At 39.5% G+C, this 26,846-nt stretch overlaps 1 protein-coding gene across 1 annotated transcript in view; it reads right to left on the bottom strand.

Annotated features, from left to right (window-relative positions):
* Window positions 1-22,635, bottom strand: part of CDS1 (CDP-diacylglycerol synthase 1) — a 52,049-nt gene extending 29,414 nt beyond the window's left edge. Inside the window, exons 1-2 of the mRNA XM_063108497.1 lie at window positions 22,519-22,635; window positions 3,544-3,671 (exon numbers count right to left, since the gene is read on the bottom strand). Of these exons, the coding sequence (XP_062964567.1) occupies window positions 3,544-3,671; window positions 22,519-22,635 (245 nt within the window). The remainder of the gene's footprint in view (window positions 1-3,543; window positions 3,672-22,518) is intronic.
* Between the last annotated feature and the right edge of the window lie 4,211 nt (window positions 22,636-26,846).

Here is a 26,846-nt window from a genome sequence, read left to right as displayed (position 1 = left end):
AAGATCAAAAACTTAATTCCCTTATTTTAATTTAAATGACCCTCCTCAAAATCTCCTAAGAATACCTCATAAAAAGTTAAGCACATAAAAGATTAACACATACTTTAACATAATATGTATATCCATTAATACTGGGGCCAAAAATCATCTTTTGGGAAGAAGCACTGAATTCAAAACAGAGCATGATGTGCAGAGAAAAAAAATCATTGCTACTAAAAAACAGAACAGTCTGGTTCTGAATTCAAAATTTTCCATTACCTTTACCATGCTATAATGATCACGTTAGGAAAAGTCTTAATATTGGGTCCAAGTCATCACACCAAAGCTCTATCCTAGGATTGCTTTGGATAAAGGAACTCATTCCAATCTAATGTCCCCAGAACCCATACAAGCTTTTTTTAAAAAGTAAATCATTAAGCAGTGTCCTTAAAAGGAATTATCTTAAGTGGTTACATACTTATTGTTCAAATCAGTTATGTGGTGCATAATGTCTTACTGGTACTACAACTATTAAGTGGTTTTTATTTCAAAAGTAATGACAAGATTTTTAAAAAATTATTTTCCTAGAGGCACAAGCAACATGAGTCATCAAGAACCTGGGCTGGCAAGACAGTTCACCTGAGCCGAGCATTAGAGCCCAGAGGCAGACCTCTGGGTCAATAAACAGGAAACTTGGTGGGCCATCTGGCAGACAGCAGGAGTTTTGAAAAAGTGTATCAACCAGTCTTTGGTAGAAGTGGACAGGAAGTGTGCTGGTTCCCTGAGAGAAGGAAGATGGCTTTATAAAGTACAAGAGTAAGTACCAGTAAGGCTACACTTGGATGTTTCCAGGGTTTCTCAACCTCTGCACCAGCAACATTTCAGGCCAGATAACCCTTTGTTGTGAGGGGCTGCCCTGTGATGTTTAGCAGCCTCCCTGGCCTCTACCCACTAGATGACAGGAGCAGCAACCCCCTCTCTTTATGACAACCTAAAATGTCTCCACACACAAATGTCCTAATGTCCACTGGAGAAGAGCTTCACTAAAGGATAGAGCTAGACTTAATTGGCTAATGAACATTCCCACAGACCCACACACAGGTCCAGAAATGGATTGGGACAATTTACTCAGTGAATAAAGACCTGCTGGGCCCCTCCCATGTCAAAGAGTTTAGGCTCTTTTGGGGCATTATATATTAAATCCTTAAAAATGAGCATAAACCTTGACCAAGCAATTTCACTTTTAAGCTTTTTTATCCTAGGGAAATAATTATGGATGCTTAAAAAAATTGGCTACAGAAAAATGTTTAATTCAAAAGTATTTTTAGTTGTGAAAATTTAGCAATATACTAAATGCCCCGCATTAGACAGTCAGTTGAAGAAACTACTACAGCCATACAATGGAATAAATCATGCAACATTAAAAATGTTCCTGAAGGGCCGGCCCATGGCTCACTTGGGAGAGTGTGGTGCTGACCAAAACCACGGATTTGGATCCCTATATAGGGATGGCTGGTTAGCTCACTTGGGAGAGCGTGGTGCTGACACCACCAAGTCAAGGGTTAAGATCTCCTTACTGGTCATCTTAAAAAAAAAAAAAAAATGTTCCTGAAGTATATTTAAGGACATGAAAACATTGTTTTTAATAATCCTACAGAATGAAAATGGAAATAGCAAGGTAGAAAAAGTACAATCCCATTTTTATATTACATACACACATACATGATACACAAGAAAAAAAAAGCTTCAAAGAATAAACACTGAAGTATTTCAAATATTAATGTCTTGGTAGGAGAATTACAGGTTTCTTTTTTTCTCTACAATTCATGTAAATTTCCTATGTAATTAGTATTTTTAATCCTATGTATCTACAAATTCTATGTTTTTGCAAGGCAGTCTGTTTTGGGTATTAGATTAAAAAGAGGCTAAAAAGTGTTTAAGACATAGATTCGAAAACATTTATGTAATCTTTGTAGAGAAGTTTCTTGAGAAGATTGAAACTGTTATACTATTGTTCATTTTTTAAAACCAATAACATAAATAACATAGTTATTTATAATAATAAATAACATAGTTAAGACAAAAGGCATGGAAGCCATAGTGCTTAGGTTCAGAACATGGCTCCATCACTTACTAGCTATGAGGTCTCTGACAAATATCTCTGTGCCTCAGTTTCTTCATTTATAAAGTAGGTGCATAACTATACCTGTGTTACAGGGTTGCTGAAAGAATAAATTAGTCAATATTTGTAAAATGCTTGGAGCAGTGACTAGCATGTAATATATATCAATATTAGTTGTTATTTGCTATTGTTACTTTATACCAGAAAAAAATACTTGATTATTAAGGAAGATCTTATTATGAAAGACACACAGAAATCCAGGAATCCAGCATCATTCTTATAAAACATTAACTATAAAAAATTTCAGGTCTGAGACAGAGCTGATGAGATTTTAAAGCAAAGGTACATCCGTGAACTAGGTCATGAAACAACTGGGAACAAGAACTATTTAAAGTAATAATCACGGTTTTAATAATAGACAGCAAAGACTTGTTCTACTGGTTAAAAAAATATATATGAAAACTCTGCTTTCAACCAATTTATTCTAATATGGTTATCTCCCAGAAAGTAAAAAAGAGAAAAACTCATATTACCATTTACTAGATATGACTAAACCAGTGTTTTTCAAACTGCAGGCTATAACCAATGGGCAGTAAAATCAATTAAGTTGCATCTAAAATCTTTTGTTCAATAACACAGAACACCATCAAACAGAAAAGGAATCAGAGGTCATCACACACAGTAATGGCAAGAACTACTTCATAACATTTTTATAGTAGTTAAAATGTACAACTGTGTGTCTCTTGTAGTGTGGTATAAAATGTATTTCTTACTGTGTGTCATAGTCAGAAAAGTTGGGAAAATGCTGTTCTTTCACTTACTAATATGTAACACTTTATATATAAATCTAGATAAAATCTTACACTTATTTTGCTTTTATAAATTTTATAATTCATATTAATAAAGTATACAATGGAGAGCAATATAAAATTAGCTGAAATTCTGTGGTGATTTAAAAATATAGTGCAAATATAAAACGGTAAAGGATTGTAGAGTTTTAGACAATAATTTTAAACTCAGTTGAAAGAAAAAAAATTACCTATTTCTGTCTGGCATTTGAAAAACAGGGAACAGAGAACATGGAATTTTCTTTATTAGAAGTTCCAATACCAGAAAAAGCAACCTGACGTGGCAAATAGATCACTGGCCTCAGAATCTGATAGCCCAGGACAAGACTCCCCTGTCCACATCTTACTAGCTCTGTAACCTTCACCGTTACCCTCTCAGGCTGGTTTCCTCGTACTTCACAAGGTTTTAAGTATTAAATGGAAGAATGTACATCAGGCATGTAAGACTATGACTCACATACAGGTGGTCAAAAACTATAATCCTTTTTTCTCATAGTTCCTAAACTTACAAAATGTCAAGTTTATTACATGGACAAGGATAACCTCAAAGTTTATCTTGTGCATCAAGACATATTCATCTTCATCAAATCATACCTTGAAGATAAACCGGACAGAGCTTTCTTGAGAATCTTAGGGGTTCTATCTGAGGATGATGAAATTTCTGGAATATCAGAATCTGTTCTGGAATCCAAATCTCCATATCTGTCATCAACATCTGTTTCCTAAAATTAAAGAAAAAGGGAAATCAATTTGCAAAATAATTTTTAAGAAAGCACATGCTTGCCAATGCATTTATTTATTGCTCAGTGTTGTCAAATCTCAGTTACACAATCTAGAAGAAAGAAACAGCTACTAATTTACCTTGAATATCCAAGCACTGTTAAACATCCTTAGTAGGAAAGTTTCATTGTGTTTGCTAAAATCTTTCAATATAAAGGATTAACTTAAACAGAAGACACAAAAGAAGCCATTTATTTTCTAAATAAAAAGTTTAGGAAAGAATAAAATATTTGTTTTGCTACTTAACTGAGAAAACATGGTGTTATTTTCGTGTACATTCTAACCAGCTGTTCACAGACCCTTCTTTTTATTTGATTATAATCAAGGCATCAACAGTAAGAGTAATACCTTACACAGGCAGAGCATTTTATATATATATTTAAGCATTTTAATGTACATTAAGTTTTATTTGACCCTCAAGAGATAATCCCAAAGAAGCAAGTCAAATAGACATTATCATTTTTATTTTACTGATTGGTAAACTATGATCAAAACTGTTTGCTATAGTTGTAAGATTTTTTTTTTAGTTATTTAAAACCCAAACTGACTACTTAGAGTACAGGTACAGGAGCTATGTGTGTATGCTGGGGGTGGTGGAGAGCTCCAGACCTTTAGACAAAGCTGGTCACTTTAGAATTTCCAGGTATAGGGTGGCCAAGGCAATCTTAAGAACATAGATGTCATCTAATACTCAGTTTTGAAGTTGTTTGTTCTGCTGTAATACAGTGGTCTCCACTCTCATGTCTTCCCCTCGACCCCCACATCCCCTTCACCCCACCATGGCAACCTTCAGTAAAGAGTGCTAAACATACAAATGCCTTAGGAAAGGCATTTACAAAGAGGAAAAGTGAAATAAGGGGGCTGTACTGGGCTAGAGGAAAGTGAATATTCACAGAAGGCAAATACAAGTAGATAGAGCATTGGCCAGAACGTTGGGCCAAAAATAAGCCTAGGAATGAAAGCGCCTAGGAATTCAGAATGTTGAAGAATCTCAACCCAAACTAGGCCCTTATTAGCTCCAAAGCTTTCACAAAATTCATCACCCCTTCTAACAGTTTCTTCATTCATAAAATGAAGCATTTAATATAATGCCAAGAACTTAGTAAATTCCAAGAAATGGAAAGCTATTGTTATGATTGAATCAAGTCTTCTAATTCCTCATCAAGTGGCTTACCAAACAAAATGTTAGCCCTTGGGGAGTAATTTTCCTTTTTCATAAAGCAACAATAAACTTTAGTTTATGAACTGTAACTTTTTAATTAAACAATTATGAAATCAAAGATGTCACTGTACCAGAAATGATAAATGAAATAGACACGTCAAATTCCCACTGTGGTGCTGAGTCAGCTGGCCCCTGATGGAGTTTGGATATGTTGTCCCCTCCAAAACTTATGTGGAAATTTGATCCCCAATGTGGCAGTGTTGGAAACTGATTGAGTCATGGAGGCGGATCACTCATGAATGGATTAATGCTCTCCCTGGGGGAGGGGGATTAATGAGTGAGTTCTCGCTCTATTAGTTTCCGCGAGAGCCAGTTGCTTAAAAAGACCTTGGCACCTTCTCTCCTCTCTTGCTTCCTCTTTCTCACTTCCTCTCTCGCCATGTGATCTGCTTGTACCTGCCGGCTGCCTGCCACTTTTTCTCCATGAGTAGAAGCAGCCTGAGGCCCGTGCCAGATGCAGCTGTCCCAGAATCGTAAGCCGAATAAACCTCTTTCCTTTATAAATTACCCAGTCTCAGGTATTTCTGTTATAGCAACACAAAACAGACTAAAACAGTCCCAAAGCAGCTTAACCAGAGAGATGTTGACCAATAAACAACCAGACAGAACATCCCCTCAGAAAATGTCAGGGCACCTGCTGCATCAGCCTGACACACCACCAGGTCTTTGACATCTAGAATAATGGAACACATCACTTCTTTTTATTTTTCCCTGCCACTCTCTTCACCTTCAATAACCCAGAGTGTTGAGAGGGGTGTGTGAGTGGTAGTGGAAATGGTGACGAATGGAAGTGGCTCTCTAAGGCAACGTCACAATGTTACAAAAGAGCACAAGACTAGGAATCCAGAGTTACCAGTACTAATTCCATCTCAACGCTAACTAGCAATGTGAAAAGCGTAAATCAGGGCCGGCCCCATGGCGCACTCGGGAGAGTACAGCGCTTGGGAGCGCAGCGGCGCTACCACCACGGGTTCAGATCCTGTATAGGAATGGCCAGGTGCGCCCACTGGCTGAACCCGGTTCGGGCGACACCAAGCCAAGGGTTGCGATCCCCTTACCAGTGACAAAAAAAAAAAAAAAAAAAAAAAAACAGGCAAATCATTTAACCTCAAAGAAATTCAGGCTTTGGTTTCTTCATTTGCAAAATAGAAGTATTATGCAAGAATTCAAATTGTTCTCCTCAAAACACTAAAGTTTTCTGCAAGCCACTTCAAAGTCCACTTGGCAATGATGAAGGTGTGCCATGACCTCCCCTCCGCACCCTCAACAAAGCTATCCTGCTTTCATTTATGTTATTTAAGCTTCTGATTTCTATTTTATATCCTTTAGAGAAACACAAAATTTGAAAACCTCAAGATTTAACTAAGCTTCTTCAATTTCATTCTAATAACTAAAGAATAAAAGATAATTCCTACATAGTGGAATGTTAGAGCAATGTTACTCAACTACCAGAATTAACAACAGGGACCTTTGTTTTTCTGTACTCCATGCATGGACTCTCTGTTACAAAAATATGACTGGAGATCAAGGGAAAGAAGGAAGTAGTACTTTTAAAATCAAATACAGCCATGAGGCATTGTTCATGCTGAAGGAAGTTATTTAAAATGAGAACCAAATTAGGAGCTGCTGCTTCTCAAACCCATAAAAATCTAAAGAGGATGATCTTCAACTTTCCATCTGGGGCCTGTGTTTTCCCACTGCCCACCAGGTACCCTCATGTACCCTCAGTTTCCTTTTCCATCTCTATACACTGATGACTCCCCATAAACCTCATCTCTAGCTCACAATATGCCATCTCCAGGTGGGTTTTCCACTAGCATCATCAGAAATTCACCATAAGCAAACAGACCTCTAGCTCTTCCACACCAAGGCCACCGCCTCCTTCTGTATTTCCTACTTTGGAGAAGATACCACCAACAACCCAGTCAACCAATTACTCTGGTCAGAAACTTGGCATCAACTTAACACTTCTGTCTCCTTTAACCAGCACATTCAGTCAGCACCAAGCCTGTCATGTGTCTTTCCCTCCATCTCCATTCCTACCCATCACTCCCACCGTTGCTGAACATCATCCTCTCTCACAACACCCCCTGCTCCAGTCCTGCCCACTCTAATCCACTGTCCACCGTGCAGCCAGAAAACCCTTTCTAAACCGCAAATCTGATCTTAACACTCCGCTGCCAAAAACCACCAGGGTGAAATCAAACTACTTAACATCACTTTTACTGTTTTTCATGAAGAGACAGATGGACCCTGATCTGGCCCTCTTTGATGACCAATTTTCACACAGTGCCACTCTCCATCCTACATCTAGATGTTTGTTGTACGTACAAAGTACAAAACGGAGTTCTCTCACTTCCCCACATCCTCCGTACTAAAGTTCCCTGCCCCAGTCCTCAAACCTGGCTACTGCCAGGTCATACTCTGGTCATATTCTTTTTCTTTTTTTTTTTTGGTATTCAGTAGTTGCTTTCATTTCTTTTTTCTGATCTCTTTGTAATTTATTCATTTATTATTTTTTTTTTTACACTCTAAGATGCTGCAGATCAGTTGGGAGGATGGAGCGGGGAGAGAAAACAAAGACAGGGTGGGAGGAGGAGGAAAGAGGGGAGAGCAGGGCATGGTCAAGGCCAGTGGCACCCCTCTTATTCTGGCAGGAGAGCCCATGGGCCTTCCGATGGCAGCTTGGTGGTCGTCATTGGGCTGGATGTGGACATCAGGGGGCGTGGCTGAGCCCCTCAGCCTCCCAACGCCCCTGCTCAGGAGCCCAGGGTGCTTCCAGTGGGGCGTGGCTGAGGCCCTTGGCCCCTCCCTGCCCTGGCTTGGGAGACTGGGCACCTCTGGCAGCCTACTCTGGTCATATTCTGACCTCATTTTTAAGGGAACTTCCTTTAGAAATCTCCTCCCTGACCCCCAGCTCCAGGTTAGCAGCTCTTCAACTGTTTCCACAATTCTCCTTATTTACCTATTAGTGTAATTAAAATTATCTGTCTGCTTGCCTGTATTTTCCAGCAGTCCATAAGCTTTGTGAGGAGTGAAAATGCTGACCACTGGCCTCACTCTTGCATCCAAAGAGCCCAGCAGGGAACTTTGTATAGTGGCTGGTATTTATTAGACACTAAATAAATGTGTGTTAAATGAACTGAGTCTACAAATTCATGCTAACATTTAAGATTAAAATCAGAAGTTCTCACCTGCTTTTGCTAGGTGAGTAATCTTAGGCAAGTCACCTTGCTTAGCCTTGGGTCCCCTTCTGTAAAATGAGGACTTCTGACTAGGGGGACTACTCTTGTCCAACTATGAACTTAGAATGAAAATATGTCTGGTAAATTATATCTGAAAGTTGAAAAAATAAAACTTTATTACCTGTAAATCTAGTTCCCACAGTGAAAGAATACTTAGGAAAAAAAGAGCAAAGCACTTTACAATTTTGATTTATTTACCCCTATCATTACAAAGATGTAAATAAATAAATTTATTTTATTTTTTCACCTAATTTTGTAGGTGAAAAAATTTAGGCTCAGAGATGTTAAGTAAAGCACTCAAGTTTACACAGCTCTAAGTAATGTAGCTGGGATTTGAAACCATGCAGAGGGAGGTTAGGATAATAATTTTCCCTACAGTGATCTATAGATTCAATGCAATCCTAATAAACATCCCAGAAGGCATTTTTTTCATAGAAATTTACAGGTTGATTCTAAATTTTTATGAAAACACAAAGGATACAGAAGAGCCAAAACAACCTTGAAAAAAGAATAAAGTTGAAGGACTCATACTCCCAGTTTTCAAGAATTCTTATATAGCTACTATAATCAAGACAGTGTGGTACTGGCATAAAAGACAAAATGAAAGAAAATAGAGTCCAGAAATAAATCCACACATATACGGTCAACTGATTAACAACAAAGCTGTAAAGGTAATTCAATAGATGGTGCTGGAAAAATTAGGGAAAAAAAAAGAACCTTGATCCATACCTCACATCATCTAGAAAAATTAAATCAAAATAGATCACAGACATTTACATAAAACTATAGTAGTCCCATAAAATCCCTGGGACCTTGAGTTATGCATAGGTTTCTTAGATATAACAACAGTGTTATACATAAAAGAAAAAAACTGGTAAATATAACTTCATCCAAATTAAAATTTTTTATTTTTCAAAAGACACTATTAAGAGAATAAGAAGATAAGCCAAGTATCTGGAACAAGATACTTGCAAATCACATATCTAATAAAAGACTTGCATCTAGAATACCTAAAGAACTCTCATAATCCAATAAGAAAACAATCAACTCAATTAAAAACATGAGCAAAATATTTGGACAGACATTTCACCACAGGCAATACACAGATGGCAAATAAGCATATAAAAAGATGTTCAACATCATTAGTCATTAGGGAAATGCAAATCAAAACCACAATATGACACTACTATACATCTATTAGAATGACAAAAATTTAAAAACTGAAATATCAAGTATTGGAGAAAATGTAGACGAACTGAAACTCTGGCACACTGCTGGTGAGCGTGTAAAATAGTACAACCACTTTGGAAAACACTTTGGCAGTTTCTTTAAAAAAATTAAATATGAGGGTACTTCAAAAAGTTCATGAAAAGCTTCATATTATCTTTTTTGTTTTGGGCTGCTGGCAGGTATGACCAAACCCTTGACCTTGGTGCTAGTAGCACCACGCTCTACCAAGTGAGCTAACCAGCCAGCCCTCATATTATCTTTTAATTCTATTTAATTCTATTTTTCCACAAACTTTTTTAAGTACCCTCATACGTAGCCACCAAATGAACCAATCATTCCGCTTGTAGGTATTCACCCAAGAGAAATGAAAAATATATTTGCACACAAATGTGCATGGCAGCTTTATTTGAAATAGCTCCATAGCTCCAAACTAGAGACAGCTCAAATGTCCAACAGGGAAATGAACAAATTGTGCTATTTCCATTCAATGGAATACTCTCTCGTGCGATAAAAATAAGTGAAATATTGATGCATGAAACAAAATGTATGAATCTCAAAATAATTATGCTGAGTGAAAGAAGCCAGACAAAATGTACATATATGTATATGTGTGTATATATAGGAGGATACATCAAAAAGTTCACGGAAAGATTTTTCCACGAATTTTTCAAAGTACCCTTGTATATGTAAGTATATGCGTACAAGGGAACTTCAAAAAGTTTGTGGAAAAATAGAATTGAAAGATAATATGAATATTTCCTTGTACTTTTTGAAATACCTTTGTGTGTGTGTGCGTGCGTGTGTGTGCGTGTGTGTGTGTGTGTGTCTGTGTGTTCAGCATTCCCCACCTACCCACCCACTCCTTCTTCTAGGAACCTGTCAAAGGCAAAATGATGCACCCCTACCAAGATGTCCACGTCTTGACTGTGGAACCTGTGAAGATATCATGTTACAATGCAAGGGACATTTGAGGTAGTAGACAGAATTAACTTTTCTAATCAACTGACCTTGAGACGGGGAGATTAGCCTGGATTATTCACGTGGGTTTAATATAATCACAAGGGTCCTTATAAGTGAAAAAGACAGGAGAGTAAGGAGCAGAAAAGGAGTTACAATAACAGAAGCAGAGGTCAGTGTGACGCTGGCTTTGAAGTTGGAGGAAGGGGCCACAAGCCAAGGATGTGGGCAGCCTCTAGAAACTACAGAAGGCAAGGAAGTAGACTTTTCTCTAGAGCCTTCCAGAAGAAAGCCAGCCCTGCTGACACCCTGATTTTTGCTCAGTGAGAACTATTTTGAACTTCTGACCTCTAGAACTGTAAGATATTGTGTTATTTTAAGCAACTAAGTTTGTGATAATTTGTTACAGAAGCAATCGAACACTAAATACGTTTGTGCAGCTCCTGCATGCCCCCTCACCCCCCAGCCTGCCTCTCTGCCCAGTTTGCAGGCCACATGTTTGTTTGTTCACTCACCAGTGACTCACCCACCCAAGGCCATGCCTGCAACCAGGAACTCAGTGAGTATGTGCTGAGGGAATGATGACCGTCATCTCTCTATCCCCAAATGGAATTGGGCCAAGTCTTCCAATCAGGAATACTGCTGCTCTTACTATTTTTGGCCATTCCTAAAATGCTATCTACGATATTCAAATCCTATCTAATTTCAAGTCATGTTGTAAGACTTTCCTAAATTTTTGGCTCATTCTGATCTTTTCCTACTGACACATCTTTCTATTATACATTAAAATCATACAACATCTTATGGTTTCATTTATGTAAGTCTTAAATTCCAAATCAAAAATAAAGATCCCTGAAGGGAAAAATCCATGGGATAACACAAAAGAACTTAGAAAACTGAGGAGTTTTATTCAAAACGCGAATTATTGCCGTCACAAATTTGCATTTTACGTATGTTAAATTAAGTTTGGCCTAAAGGGTTCTTCAGACACAGCGAACTATAATCTAACTTGACGTGTAAACTGACTGCAACCTACTCTTTCAACAAGTAGCCGGGTCATAGCCAGTTACAGGCAGCCAGCTGTTCTGCACCTCACTTCTGTTTTCTGTATGTCACTTCCCTTTTTCCATCTATAAATCTTAACCAATCATGGCAGTGGCAGAGTCCTCTGAATCTCTTCTGATTCTAGGGGCTGCCTGATTTGCGAATTGTTCTTTGCTCAATTAAACTCTGTTAAATTTAATTTGTCTAAAGTTTTCCTTTTAATACCTGCAATCTTATTACTGCTTGTTCTCCACAGTGTTAGATCACACTGAAAAATGTTGGCCTGAGAAAGCCTCCATATTCTCATACTTGAGCTCTTATGTACAAACTGGAACCTAACATGGCACGTAAGCACACAGGCACATTGAAAAGCTAAGTTAGAAGCATGCTTCTGTGATGACATTTGAGTCTCAGCTAATTGCAGGCAGCCAAATGTTCTGTACCTCACTTCCTTTTTGTCTGTCAACCTAACTGAGCATGCATTTTCAGCCGTAGTCCTTCTGAATCTGTTCTGACTCTAGGGCCCGCCCAATTCGTGAATCGCTTTTATTTTTATTTTTTCTTTTCTTGATCAAATTAAACTGTGTTAAATTTAATGTGCCTAAGTTTATTCTGTTTAGCAACAGGTCCATTACTTTTTCAGGGCTAAAAGAAATAACGCCTATAGATCTCTTCCCTTGTCCGCATTTAGAAATAATTATATGAACTAAGAAGTAAACCCGTTCCTGAATATTTTCTGCAATGTGTGCACATTTGGGGTACAATTGGGAAAATGTGAATATGGATTGTTTATAGATAAGGAAATTACTGTTAATTTAAAAAGATATGATAATGGTATTGTGGCTAGGTAGGAGAATATCTTTAAGAGATTCATGCTTTAATATTAGGGGTGAATGGCCATGCTGTCTGCAACTTATTTTCAAATGGTTCACCAACAAAATATTTGCATATAATATATGGCAGGATAAAGCAAATTTAGCAAAATCATAGCGATTGTTAAATCTAAGTGCTAGATACACTGATGATCATTGTACAAACCTTTTAACTTTTCTACATTATTAAAAACATATAATAAAAAGCTAGGAAAAAATTCAAAACAAAAGTTAGGGCTCAGAACACACTACCCCAAAATATGAGTGCAGGAGACCAGAATATGCCACCCCAAACTATACTACTTTGGCATATTTTGAACTGGTAATTCTGAGAAACTGCAGACACAGGAGTACCTCTGAAAAGCTGGGTTTTTTGTAAAAAGAAAAAAAAAATTACATCTATAAAGGAAATCTACATTAGTAGAGTATCTGTATCAGGGTTGCTCCAAGACAACTTTTATCGCCTGAGAGACTTTTATATGCCTAACAAGACAACCTTTATTCACCATATATTTCCTCCCCTCACCCTCCCAAAACTTGTGTGGCCAAGGCCCCCCAGAAGCTCCCAAGCCCCCCTAAGCCCCTATTCCTTTCTGTAGCTCAGGATGCTACATAAGCCCCAGTTATCTGACCCTTCTTTGAGTCACATGTTTTGTGGGACTCCCATGTGTAGGTACGTAATTAAGTGTGGTTTTTGTCCTATTAATCTATCTTATGTCAATTTTATTCATGGCCCAGCCAAGGAACCCAGAAGGATGGAGGGAAGCAATTTTTCACTCCCCTAGACTAAACAATATATTGTATGAGGATACAAACATATGTTGTAAACCAACTGAGAGAAGGAAGGAAACAGTAAGTATAAAATTCAAGCCATGGTCACCTGAGAGGATAAGTCGCCCAGGTGATTAGCTGGTATTTAGATGTTCCTTGTATCATGATCCTTTTGTATCTATTCCATATTTATTAAAAGCAGCATAAATTATTATAACTAGGACTACCACATGCAGAATTCCAGAAGGTACTGTCTACATGAAGTGTCCCACATAGTGGTTCAAAGCCTCAACCCCGAGACAGTTCAAGTACAAGCACAGTGAGTAAGTGGAATAAAAACCGCAACCTTGAAAGAAACATGAGTCAATTTTGTTTCCCAGATCTACATTTTTGTATATTGAGATAAAAATGTTAAGCCCCAGGTGGGCTTAATAAATATTTACTTCCCCACAGCACCACATCATTTTTGAAATGAACTGCTTGGGACAGGAGGGTGGCAGTGAGCCCAGTTTTAACTGCTAAGGTGTTTGGTCCCACCTGAGCCAGCCAGATGAAGTCAGCTTGGCTTTATTGGCCCTACATAAAGCTCTTAAATAGCTGGCCATGGGTCCCAGCAAATAAAGGACATTGCAACCAAGCCAGCAAGCAGAAAAACAACGTAGCTTTCCCAGTCACCAAGTTTGCCAAAAGTAGCTTTCAATTTCCATAAGTATTAGCTGCTCACACTGGATTGTACTCTTATTCCTCCCATCCTGTGCCTTTCAATTTTGTATTTAAAACAAAGTTGAAAATCTTGGTAGTTTTGAAAAAGTCTACAGCAAACAAGCATTCTATGACATGACATGAAAAATAAGTTTGACCTCTCTTGTGGACAAGAAAATAAGTAAACATTTAGAAAGATAACTACACTTGGCATACCTCAGAAATGATCAACAACCAGTTTGTCATTAATGAAATTAGTTCCTCTCCATTGCTGGAGTCACTTCAAAATGTGATGTCATTGTCATTAAACAAGTTCTGAAACATTTCCCAACTAAATAAATCGAAGTGTAAACAGCTATAAAATGAAATAAAAGCTAATGATTTCGTCTCTTAAACAAAAAGTAAGTGAGGAAATACTTGAAACATTTGTTTGATTTAAATCTAGGTGCCTGAAATGACAGAACTGCAGATTTTCAGCTAAAAGTTTCTAGTCCAATGCCAACATTTCATAGATTCAGAAAGGCGAAATTAGTCCAAAATCACACAAAATAATAACAGAGGGGGAAAAAAAAACAACCCTAACTAAATGTTTTAATTAATTTTATAAATATAGGACACATACCTAATTTCTCCTCTACATTTTTTAGTCATAAAATTTAGTGTAATTCCCAGCTCTAAACACTGTAATCCTCAGCAGAGTATTTAGGTTTTTAAATTTTAATTTTCTCAGATGTAAACTAAGGCAACTTTCGTTGTCTACACAATTGCTAAGAGATTCAAATTGATACTATGTATAAGCAAGTATTTTGCAAACTACAAATCATGCCACTAATAAATTATGTTATTATCATCATTCCATGCAGTGAAAGTCTACAAACCAAGATATTAGCATACTCTACACCATTAGCTGTTGAGCAACAAACAAATCCTTCCTCCACCCCTTTTTTCAAAAGTACAAAGAGTATAAAGAGCCACAACAAATGTGACATTCAAGCAGTGCCTCACTTACAATAGGCACCCAACATTCTGCATTTACTGAATGCAGAACCAAACCAAAGACTCAGGGAAATATGTTTGTAAGTTCTTAAATGACCTATTTTCCTTATATGGAATTAAAATCTGTATTTTAAAAAAAAAAATCCCCACAGAATAGTTAAAACAAAAACACCAAACTTCTGTATTTAGCTGTGCCTTTCATGAACATGTGAAAGTCTTTTTTGCAAAAATGCATTTATGTAAACACATAAATAAGGAATAACCATACCACATATGTATAAATCATAATTTTTATTTATGAGATAATTTTCCAGAGGACTACTTTAAATTGTCCCACTTTTCCCCAGTACATTTATGACAAACAAAATATTGTTTGCATCAAAAAGTCCATTGCAATGCATATCCAAAGCTTGATATAGTTGATGCCTTCCTATGGTAAAATTCTCAAAATAATAAGAAAATAAATTGTTTAAAGTCAAAATCATAAATAATAAGTAAAAATTCACGTGGTAACACTAGGATATTCTTTAGAAATACCAAGTATAATATAAAACATACTTTAAAATGTGAGAATCTATGGCCCCTCAACCCTTCATAGTTTACAGTCTACATTAACAAGATTTTTTGTTAGCATAACTTTACCATTCCTGGAGACTCTTGCTAAGGAGTTCATTGTTCTTTACAAGAACTTCTGGAAGATATATCAACTCTTCAAAAGGAAGCATCAACAGTAACATCCTAAAACTAACTAAATCTCTTGCCTCAAAATCCTTGCCTAGCTATTTCCACAATCCCAAACTGTTATTTTGTGATCTTCATCCAATCTTAGTCAAGTCCTCACATCGAAAGACTTATCTTAAACCAAACTTCCAATTCTCAGTGAAATCAAACCTTGCTTTCCCAGTCCAAGACACAAGGCTTTGTGAATGCGGTGTTCTCTCTCACTGCCACAAGCTATTAACTCAGCTCTGTCTTATCACTTGGTTGGGCGGGTGATGTTTGGGGAAACTAACATTCAAAAAATGTTTTTAAATAAAATGAATATTCAGCAAATGATAAAATCTGAAAATCATGTAAAATTATTTAGGTGGTAATACTGACAATCAACAATTAGGGGATATTAGCCTATGGTATTCTGGAAGTCTATCTGAACAGTAATATTTCATTAATGGCCTAGACCTAGATGAAAACATATAGAAAATGTTCACTACACTTAGAGGTAACACCAACACAACCCACACTGAAGTGTGCCAAAAGAAGAGGTAATTTAACAGGAACAAAATAAGGCTAAGACAAAATACAGTGTGGAATCCTGGATTGGATCTTGGAGCAGTACATGGATATTACTGGAACAACTAGTGAAATCTGAATAAAGTCTGTAGTCTACTCAATATGTTAAATCTATGTTAATTTTTTAAGTTTTGACAAATGTGCCATGGTTATATAAAATGTGAACATTAGAGGAAACAGTAAAGGGTACATGGAAACGCTACTACCTTTGTAACTTTTCTGTAAATCTAAATTATTCCAAAATTAAAAGTTTATTAAAGAGTGACAACAAAGTTGACATTCAAGAAATTCCTCCATGTATTTATAAAAGAAACATATTTACAAAGGAAACTGCAAACATCTCAAATGGGGATGAACAGAAGTTAACTGATCACCAGATTGTTTCACCCTCAATTGTACAAACCAAAATCTCACACAAGCACACCAGGGACCTTATCTGGAAGCAAACTATTCCAAATGTGCTCCCCTTTCTGGCCACAACTTCAATGAGCACCCCCTTCTCTCCCACTTCTCCATCTAGTAAGTCAGGCCTTAGCTTTCGCCCCCTTCCCTGCCTACCCTAACCTGTGGTCAGCCATTTCAGTCCTGGTCTCACTAATGCTCTAATTCCTTATGCATCCTTGACCTTCTTGCACTCTCCAGGCCTAAATCACTCCCAGTGCCTTTCCTTTTCTTAGCTATTAAATGGGGATATCTCTAACACACACTGTTGTTGGGAGGAGCAAAGAAAGTAAGTACTCTGTGAACTCTAAGTCACTCTACAAGCATCAATTACTATGACTATTACTGCTACTGAGTTAAGAACTATGCTAATTTGGTATACAAGAAATTTGTGTTCAACCAAATTTTCACTGAGTTTGATCATTCTATTGGTTGGTGCTGTGGATTGAAACTCATTGATAACTCCATTGTAACAGTGTTAAGAGGGTGCGAAATCCTATTATGGTAATTGAAAGGTGGGGCTTTTATGAGATGATTAGATTGTGAGGTCTGTAACCTTGTGAATGGAATAATTCATTGATGGTTTCACAGGTGCTCATGGGTGTGGTTCTGATGGCTATAAAAGAGCAAGTGAGCAGTTTAGATGTCTTGCTCATTCTCCATGTGTTGCAGTAGAGAGTCTCCACCAAGAACAAGGCCCTCACCAGATTTGTTCCCTGGACATTGGACTTCCCAGACTCCAAAACTGTAAGGAATAAATTCCATTTCTTTATAAATTACCCAGTTTCAGGTATTCTGTTATAAGCAACAGAAACGGACTGATACAGTTGACTCTTGGACATTTCATATAATCTTCCCTAAAAATGACATTCCAAACGTGTTCCAGTCACACTTGGTATGATGTAATGGAAGAGTCCTCGACTGTAACTGGGTTTCGGAGATGAGTTCTAGTCCAAGCTCTGCCACTTGTTCTAGCTCATTTTGGGCAATAACAATCACACTCTAGAGCAGGTTTATTATTGTTACAAATACATATATAAAAATTGGGTTGAACTAAGATCAAAATTAAATCAAAACTAAATCGGGTTGTTTCTAAGATCACTTGAAGCTTGTTGGTTCTAATTCCCTACTTTACTCAAAAAATTGAAGGTATCAAACACTTTGTTCTTTGCTCCTCTGCTTTTCAAAATGTTTCTCTCCTACCGCAAAACCTCATTGTATTGGTAATTGAAAATAAATAAATTTTACATTAAAAAATGTTTCTGCATCCACCCTCCATCGCTGCTCTCTTTTCTTAAGGGAAGGGCATGCATCCCTCTTTTCTTTCCTTGACTATCCCAAACATCTGTATCCCCTCCCCCTCATCATGGCTGCTTTCTTTCTTCTAGGGTCTACCCATCCTCATCAGCATCTTTGCTCTCACTTGACTTGACTTCTTTCATGCAAATGCATATCTCCCCTCCCTTGAAAAGGAAACTCTTCACTTAATCCTCCTGTCCTCTCTAGCTGCTATCCTGTATTCCTTCTCACTGCCACTACCTGACAATAACTAGCAATATTTCACTTCTCAATTTCGTCAACCTAAAACCTGGCTTTCACTAAGATCTTTTGCTAAACTGTGTACCATGTCTCAATCTTTTTCCTAAGTACTGTTGATGGTCTCCTCTAAGCAATCCCTCCTCCTCTGGCTCCCAGAATCCTTGTTATCTTGGCTCCTCTCCTGCATCTCCAACCTGCTCTAAACATGGACACCTCCCAAGGTTCTGTCTTCAGTTCTCTCTCCTCTCTATCCTTACCAAAAATTGACATCTCTTCCACTGAATTTTGCTATGAATCTAAAACTGTTCTAAAAAAGTCTATTAATAAAAAAGTAAAATGATAAAACAGACTAATAGGAGGTCAGGGAACACAAGAGATGATAGCATTCTGGATATTACAAAGAGGATGGAAAAGTATATAATGGCTTTGCAAACACAAAATAACTAAAAATTAAGCCAGCTCTAGGGAGTTGGGGTAGGGGTGGGGAAACAAAAATCAGGCTAATTCTGGAAATTTATATCCAGAAAGGCTCTAATATTCACCTGTGAAGGCAGAGTACAAAGGTCACAAAAAGAGAATAGCTCCAATGGTATTAGACCTTTATATCCCTTCCCCCACAATGACTGATTATTTTCTATAGATGTGGAGACATGTATAGAGCTTTGGATTTGAGACAAATCCAAAACAGGGCTGAAGACAGAGGTGAACTACACTTAAGAAGTGTGGAGTTACACACTTTTCATCATAAACAGTAAAACTCTCACACATGGGATTTCTTATTATATCACTGTATATTTTTTAAAACCTACTTCATTTGGGTCATTTCTTACAAACAAACCATTCTGACTGATGCAGAAAGCTTATCAACCATTTACAGGTTCATGTTAGTGCTTGAAAAATATGCTTCAATATACTTAAATAAAATACTTTGTCCCCATAGGGAATGTGAAATTTGATGAAGGTAGTAAGACTTAATTTAACTCACATTGCTACTCCATCAAAGTGGATTGTTAGGCCTAGGAGTGAGAATAAGCATGAGTGTTCCTCCATGACCTACTGCTCAAACGTATCTACTACTGATAAGATAGAAATGTAGTAGTCTGGATATGTTAGTGATCCTGGGTTTTTCAGAAAAGTAGAACATTTCTGCCTTTTGGCCACTGCCCACTTCCTTGTAGGTGTCTATCCTAATAGGTGCAATCAAGTTATATAGTGAAATACTAATACTAGTTATTTGTGTAAACAGCAATTGCCCTTTCTGTCCATTTATTTATGTAACAATTATAAATAGCATTTCATAAAGTACAGCATATATTTTTATCCTCTACCTTAGTTGGTCATGATACTCATTCTCTTTGTGTATATTTACAACATGTAATTTGTTCTGATGCTTAAAAAATTAAAGTTATGCTTCATCGAAATAAAAATAGGCATCTCCAACCCTGACCTTTCATTTCAGCTTCCACCACCACCTCAAACCACCTCTCACTTACTCTTCTGTTTTCAATCTCCCTGTTTTGGAGAATGATACACCCTGCCCATCCCAACTGACCTGAGCTGATTCCTAACCTGCACAACTGCCCAATAGTTTTGCTTTTGTCCTAAAAGTCTCTTAACTTGTTGATCAAATTGTGTATCCCAGAAGGCTTTTCTTTTATTAGTCTCATTCTTATCTATTACCCTAGTCTAGGTCCCATCATCATTATCTAAATATACATCCCCTCAACCCCTACTAGAGTTACTGCAAGCCCACATCATTTTGTATCTAGAGCATGTAAAACACCCTCCTAGCTGGTTTCTTTGTGGCAGGTCACTCCCCCTTCCAATACTTTCTCCAGACTGCTGCCAGAGTGATAGACTAATGTCTCTGCAAAAACTTCCTAGTGGCTTCCCAAAGTCCATGGAATAAAACCTAATTTCCTTTGGAAGCCTCTGAAGTTCCCAACCCCACCTTTCAAACATGCAGTTTATGCATGTTCCCTGTGCCTAGAATGCTGACTCAAGAAGAAGTTCCACGTGTCTTCTGCCTGGAATGCCCTTTCCTAACCCTTGTCCATCTGGTGAGTCGTCCACAAGGTATCTCTCAATTCCTAGCTCAACCCTCACCTACTGTTTAAAGCTTTTCCTGTAGTCTCCAAGTAGAGTCCAACCATGCCCTCCATGCTAACAATGAGTCTTGTACAGACTTCTAATAAACCTAACTCATATATGCCTCCTGAGGGGCTCTTTGTGGGGGTGGTCCATGTCCTCTTTCAAATACCACTCCAGCATTTAACAATTGGGAACATTCCCTGCAGGTAAGAAGCACTTTTTTCACTTGCTAATTATCTGGAGCACAAAGCCTGCTCTCAGCATAAGTCTCCAGGTCCTGAACAATGGGAATGTCATGCTAATAATACCATTGTAAAAAGACTACAAAATGGCAATGCATGGGAATGTACCATAATAGCAGAATATAATACACCTCCTCCACTTCTTTCATTAATTCCTCAAGAGTTTCGCTTTACTGCAACTTGAATAGAAAAGGCACTTACAGAGTTTGAACAGACGAAATATTAACCAGCCTCCAACGTGCAGACTGATTTTAAAATAGCCCTTGACCTGGAAATATAGGTGCATTCAAAGACACACCCAGATAAGAAAAAACAGAGGATAGAGTTCAAGATCTCGACGCCTGTCAAGTCGAGTGTTACTTGTGATAAACTCTCAAAGTACAATATTTTAAGATAGTTTGAATATGCTCATCCTTGCCCAAGAAATCTTAACAAAACAAGTTATATATGGCAACATCTACTCTCAGAAAAAAAAAAAAAATCCAGCTGGATATGTATTAATGAAAACCAACAGTATGAAGTTTATAAATTAATAAATATGCAGTGAGGTAACCCAGTCGCAGATAGCTACAGACGAGAGTTCTAATGACTCAAAACACACCACAGAAGTAGTTTCAATTTTAAATACATTAGTATTAAAAAAAAAAAAAAATTAAGTCAAAGGTATTTTATGCGTGTCTTCCTAGACAGGTTTTCTTTTAATAAAAGTTTGTTAGCTTGGTCTAGTTAAGGAAGTCAACCTGGGGAAGCTGGTATTTCCTTGTTTCTAAACTATACCAGTGCTAAAACAAAACAAATCCCAACCTAGTTAATTCCATTTTCTCTTCTAGTTCCCAAGGCAGTTTTTACAACGACTATTCTCAGCCCACCGTTCCTACCTCTGTAATTTCAACCTTCAGTAACTGGAAACTGTTATATTTTGTGTAATCGCTTGACACATGTGTTCTATCACAGACTCTCACTTTATTCCACCCGCTGTCAAGGGTAGAAAAAAAAAGTCATCCAATTGATTCTAAAGTTTCAGTCCTAAAATCACTGTTATGTTTACTATTTCATAATATCATGTAATATGTTCCTATCAGGGCTTTGTGACTTGAGTTACATGGAGTTCATCAACATCAATTTTCAGGTGGACCGTTCCCAAATCAAAACTGCCAGTGAGTCTCAGCAATGGTTCAAACCAAAAGAAAGGGAATCAGGAAACAGATTCCAGTTTCAAAGGCACTGACTTGACCTTGGGCAATTCACTTCACTTCTGTAATTCAAACTTGCAATACCTGCTTACAAAAAAGAATACTTCTAGAAACAGTTTAAGTGTTTCGAGCTTCTGAAATAAAACGTACTTTTATAAACGAAAGATTTTATAAAACAATCTCTAGCCCAATTCTCTAAATTGTCCAGTCCATAAAGTAATAAAACTGCATTTCTTCAAAAGTCTTCCCAAACTCTCTTTTCCTAACTTTAAATAGAACAGTGGTATTCATACTTATTCTTAAATGTAAGAGTAATCTACAGAAAAGGAAGTGAAAAAAATCTCATGAGTTGCTGTGTTAAATCTACTGGTAAACAGAAGAACTGCACTGTCTCGGACTCAAAAGAAGCTGGAAGATTACAATTGTGTCACGTGTTTGATAGTCTCAAACGTCTCAAATCTCTATCAGACTGAAAAAGGACGGAGGAAACGAAGGCGCTGATGGGGAAGCGCGAGAAGACAAGCCTGCAGCTAAGATCCAATGACATGCTAGAATCAAAGGTACATGTCTTAAGTCTAGTCCTAACTTTGTTCCCTCCACCGAGAAGAGGTGTGAGGCGGCAGGTACTAGACAACTGCAGCTCCTCGCACAGCAGGTTCCGCCCTCACTCCAGCGTCGGTCCCCAGACCCCAAAGACGGAGACTGAGAAGGGAAGAACCAAAACTGTAGCCAAGTGGAATCACGCAGCCATCCCGGGACACGCACCTTCACTGGGGTCCGGGTTCTCGACCCCTCTTGGGGAAGTGGAAATAAAGGCAGGCCGGGAGGAAGACGCAGCTGGCAGCCCGCACCTGCACCTGACGTTCTGTGAACCCCACGCTTGCTCCCAGATGTCCCGGCCCAAGCCAGGACTCAGCCAGGGCGCGGGTGTGCGCCTCTCGCGGCTATACTTACTTTGTCGCTGGTGCTCTCGGTTTCGTGGTCGCCGCCGGCCGCCTCTCCCTCGCGGGGTGGCGGCGCCACAGCTCCCCCGGGGCCGGGGCAGCCTCCTCGGTGCCTCAGCTCCAACATCTCCCGTTCCCGCGCAGCCGTGGCGGCCTCCTCCTGCGCCCCGAAACCCGAGCTGCGCGCAGGGTCTCGCTGGCTGGTCGCACTGCCACCCTGCAGCCAGGCACTCGACGTCCAGCAGAGCCGCGACCACTAACGCCCCCCCACCATGAAGCCGCCGCCGCGCCGGGTCACCCCCAAAACGGCATCAACGAGCGAGCGCTCGAGGCGGCCTCCGGAGAGCCCGGAGCCGGCGGAGGGGCGAGGGGCGGGCGCCCGGGGCCTCCGCGCAGTCCGGGGCAGGCTCGGGACGCCCGGCCCGAGCGGAGAAGGCGGGGGCGCGGCGGGGCGCGGCAGCCGGTTGCCAGGTGCGCGTCTCCACACACAGGCCCAGGTGGAAGGAGAAGGGGGGAGAGAAGGAGGACGCTTGACCCGCTTTAGAGCTTTGCGGGCCACCAGTCTCCTGGGCCCGGCCACTCCCCGCCCCGCCTCCCGGAGCTGCACTCAGGAGCCGGCAGGTCCCGGCCCCCCCACCTTTCTCCGCGTTCCTGCCCCGCGCAGCCAGGTCACGCGCCGCAGGCCCCGCCCCGTCCCGCCCCTCTGCGCTGCACTGCGGTTCCCACAGCCCCGCCTCCCTCGCGGAGAGGTGACGTCACGAGCCCCGGCCCCAAGACTCCGCCCCTTCTCTGCGCGCACACAGGTGGGGGCTTCAGGAAAGGTGGGAGCGGCGCGGGCTGGAGGAAGGGGGCTGAGCGGGGAGGCGGAGGAGCGACCCTCCCGGTACTTGGAAGTGGCGAGGGGCGAGAAGTTGTGGACGCGGCACAGAGCGACTGCGAGGGATGGAAGGACTACTCGAAGACGCCTGAGAAATACTGCAGCACCCAGCACTGCTCCTTCAAAGGACTCCCCGGCCGGCCGCATCAGCTTGTCACAGCGTGGTGCGTCTGTCTGAAGCAGAAACTTGTCTGGCAGGACGGACTCGTTGGCTCCGCGGCATTCCAGCCCTGTGTCAGCACCTTGAAAATAGGAGATGTGTTTTCCTCACAGGGTGTCCGGATGGGTTGGCCAACAGTTTCTCAACCACAAACCAAAACTCGTTATTGTATTTCACAAAACTCACTACCGAGGGCCCGAAAAGGGCCTGCGATGCCATGGGGTGCGATTGTCAACCAGATAGTCTCTGATCAATCGTGGACCTTGGGCTGCTAAAGCTGGAACAGGAAGGGCACAAGATCCGTGTTAATTCCAGTCCAAATCCTGTTAGAAGGTGATTAGTTTTCTTGACATGTGTTCGCCACCTGGTCATTACTGACAAGCTGACAAGTGAAAAAAAAAAAAAAAGAAGAGGCCGGCCTTCGCCCAAACCGAACAACATTCAGGAGAGCATCCTCATAGAAATAAATCAACAGTATAAATTTCTCAAGGTCATTACTGTCATGGTGAAAATAAGTAATGTGTTGTTCTGAAAATCTAATAACAAAGGAGCAAAAACAAAAAGTCAAAGCAGGATATAGTGAAAAGCAGACCACAGGACATCATTTTACCTTACTAAGATCTTCAAAGCTGTGGGTTCAGGTTGGGTTACCACATTTTCAAAACGATGTAGAGAAACCATAATTTATTCCTTATGGAGAGAGTAACAAAATGACAGAAGATATGAAAATAAGTCCCTTGGGTGATGGACACTGTGTGGTTTTCCCTAAGGAACAGAAGACTACGGGGGACTAGGTTAATCAATTGTTCTCCATTTCTTTGGAGGACCAGAAATGAAGGACTAACTGCCTGATAGTCAAGAAGATAATAATAGCTGAAGAGGCTACTGAAGGCATAGTAGGGTTTCTGTCTCTGGCTACCCTACCCCACTAAGCAAAAAAGGATTCGGAGTGCTTCATTCTAACACTCCTGAAAGTCAAGAAGCCTGAGTTCTAGTCCTACCGATCCTACAAATTGGCTGTGTGGCCTTGGACAAGTCATTATGCCTCAATGTACCCAGCTATAAAATAGGAAGTATGGAAGGTGGCGTCTGTGGTCTCTTCCAGCTCTCACCTGATCAGAATCCAGCCCTTCTTTTCCCCATGCCTCTAAAAAGAGGGATCTAGTATAGCAAGATACCTGAAAATGGTTCCCCTTCCACCAGTCAATTCCATAGCTCCTCTGACTTTCTTCTCCCTTTGCTGTAGGAGTGGCAGGAGGGAACAACAGAGGACGGTAGTGCATGATAGAGATACAGTATTCCCCAAACCAGGAATAGTGGGACCAATGTAAAGACTATCAAAATAGAATAGTTTACTACTTTACCTCACCCTTTCTTAAGCTCTGCCACTCCTGTATTTCAACTGAGAGTAATTTCTTTCAGTCTTATTCATTACAGCTATTGCTATTAGTTGGGTGATTAGTCTGAGCCCAGATGGCAGGAGCCACATCTTTATGGCAGTGAAGGTGTATACCATCTTTACCAGTCAAGCTTTTGCCATGGTGCCAGCCTCTACCCTCATATCATCAACATTATTTGCTGAAGAAGAGGATGAAGAAATGAAAGACTGGCAGAGATAAAGCATAACAAAGGAAATATGGATAGTGTTTATGGTGTTTAAATAAGAAGCTCTATAGTAGACTTACATAGGTACTCACTTTTCTTCATTTTTCACCTTATGTGAAAAAGAGAAAAAGAAATTGATTTTAGTATGTATTTGTAGTGGATTGGATTATGTCCCCCCCCGAAACTCCCTGAAGCTTGAATTGTGTCCCCTAAGTTTTATGTGTTAGAAACTTAGCCCCCACTGTGACTGTTAAGAGGGTGGGAAATCCTATTATGGTAATTGAAAGGTGGAGCCTTGAAGAGGTGATTGGATTGTAGGACTGTGCAGTAGTGAATGGATTAAAAATGGTGGTTAGAGGCATGGTTCTGAGGCTTTAAAAGAAGAGGAGAGTCTTTCTCTCTCTGCTCTCTCTGCTTCCACCATCTTGCAATGTGAGACCCGTGGGTCATTGTTGCCACCACCAGATGGACTTTGGACTTCCCAGGCTCAGAAACTGTAAGCAATAAATTTCATTTTCTTTATAAATCACCCAGTTCAGTGTACTTTGTATAAGCAACAAAAACGGACCAATACAGTATTAAAAGGAGTTCTAGTAATGACTTCCACATTTTATTTAAGATATATTGATATATATTCAACCATAACTGACCTTACTAAACCCATGTTCTCAGACTTTCAGTGTCTTTTCTTCTTTTTCCTTTTCTTTCTTTTTCATTTTTATCTTTCATTTTTCTTCATGCGGGAAACTTATGTTCTCTAAATTTATTTCATTTGCGTTTGGTGACACAAGATCTGATGTGTAATGGTTTCTAAAGCCTCACTTATTAGTTTTACTAGAATTTAACCTGCTAAAGAGCATCCCGTAAAACTCCAAGCACAGGCCTAATCCTATAGGAGACACTCGGCCAATTCTTCTTGGCTGATTTAAAGATTTTCCTCTTTAGTAATATTGGAATTATTTATAACTGCTAGCAAGGGATTTACTAGAGGGATAAGAGAGAGTGCTAACATTATTATTTGCATACTTTTTATTTTAATTAGCTTTTTTTTCTTAACCTTCTTTCTCTTTTGTCTGAAGTAATAAGAGTATAAGATGGAGAGACCTTGTCTGAAGGAGTAAGGGTCTGAACAGATCGAGAGACCTGTTACCACTCTTCTGTGAGTACCCTCAGAACGTTCCCGGATTGATAAGTAGTCCCCTCTTGTGTGGGAATTTGAGCTGCTTTCCACATCAGAGGCTCAAAGGCGCCTGGCTGGAATGTCCCCAGCTTGCCAGGGGAAGAAGAAATCTTCCTCAGCCAAGCGTTTCTAGTTGCTTGGATACCCACGTTATAGCTTTTGTTGCTTGACCTATCTTTCTCTGTTGCCCTCTGTCAGCTCCGTTTATAAGTTGGAGGTAGGAATTTCTGCACCAGAGGAATATCTTGTCGGAAAATCTTGAAGGACAATGTATGTTTCCATTCTTATTTTTAGTGAAACTGCACAAGAAAACAATGGTGCATTGTTGTGTATTATACTGAGAGAGTTATCAGGAGAAAGAGGACAGTGGTATAGTTAGAAGCGTGGGATTTATCTCCTGACAACCCTGGGTTCAAGTCACAGCTCCCCCATCTTCTAGCTGTGACCTAATTTACCTTATGCAACATATTCATCATACACAGCTGAAACTATATCCTGACTGACATGCCCATTCAA

The sequence above is a fragment of the Cynocephalus volans genome, chromosome 9, assembly GCF_027409185.1.
Source record: "Cynocephalus volans isolate mCynVol1 chromosome 9, mCynVol1.pri, whole genome shotgun sequence".
In the NCBI taxonomy this organism is placed as follows: domain Eukaryota; kingdom Metazoa; phylum Chordata; class Mammalia; order Dermoptera; family Cynocephalidae; genus Cynocephalus; species Cynocephalus volans.
Note: the sequence above shows the minus strand (reverse complement) of the source record. Positions and strands in the feature narration are given on the sequence as shown.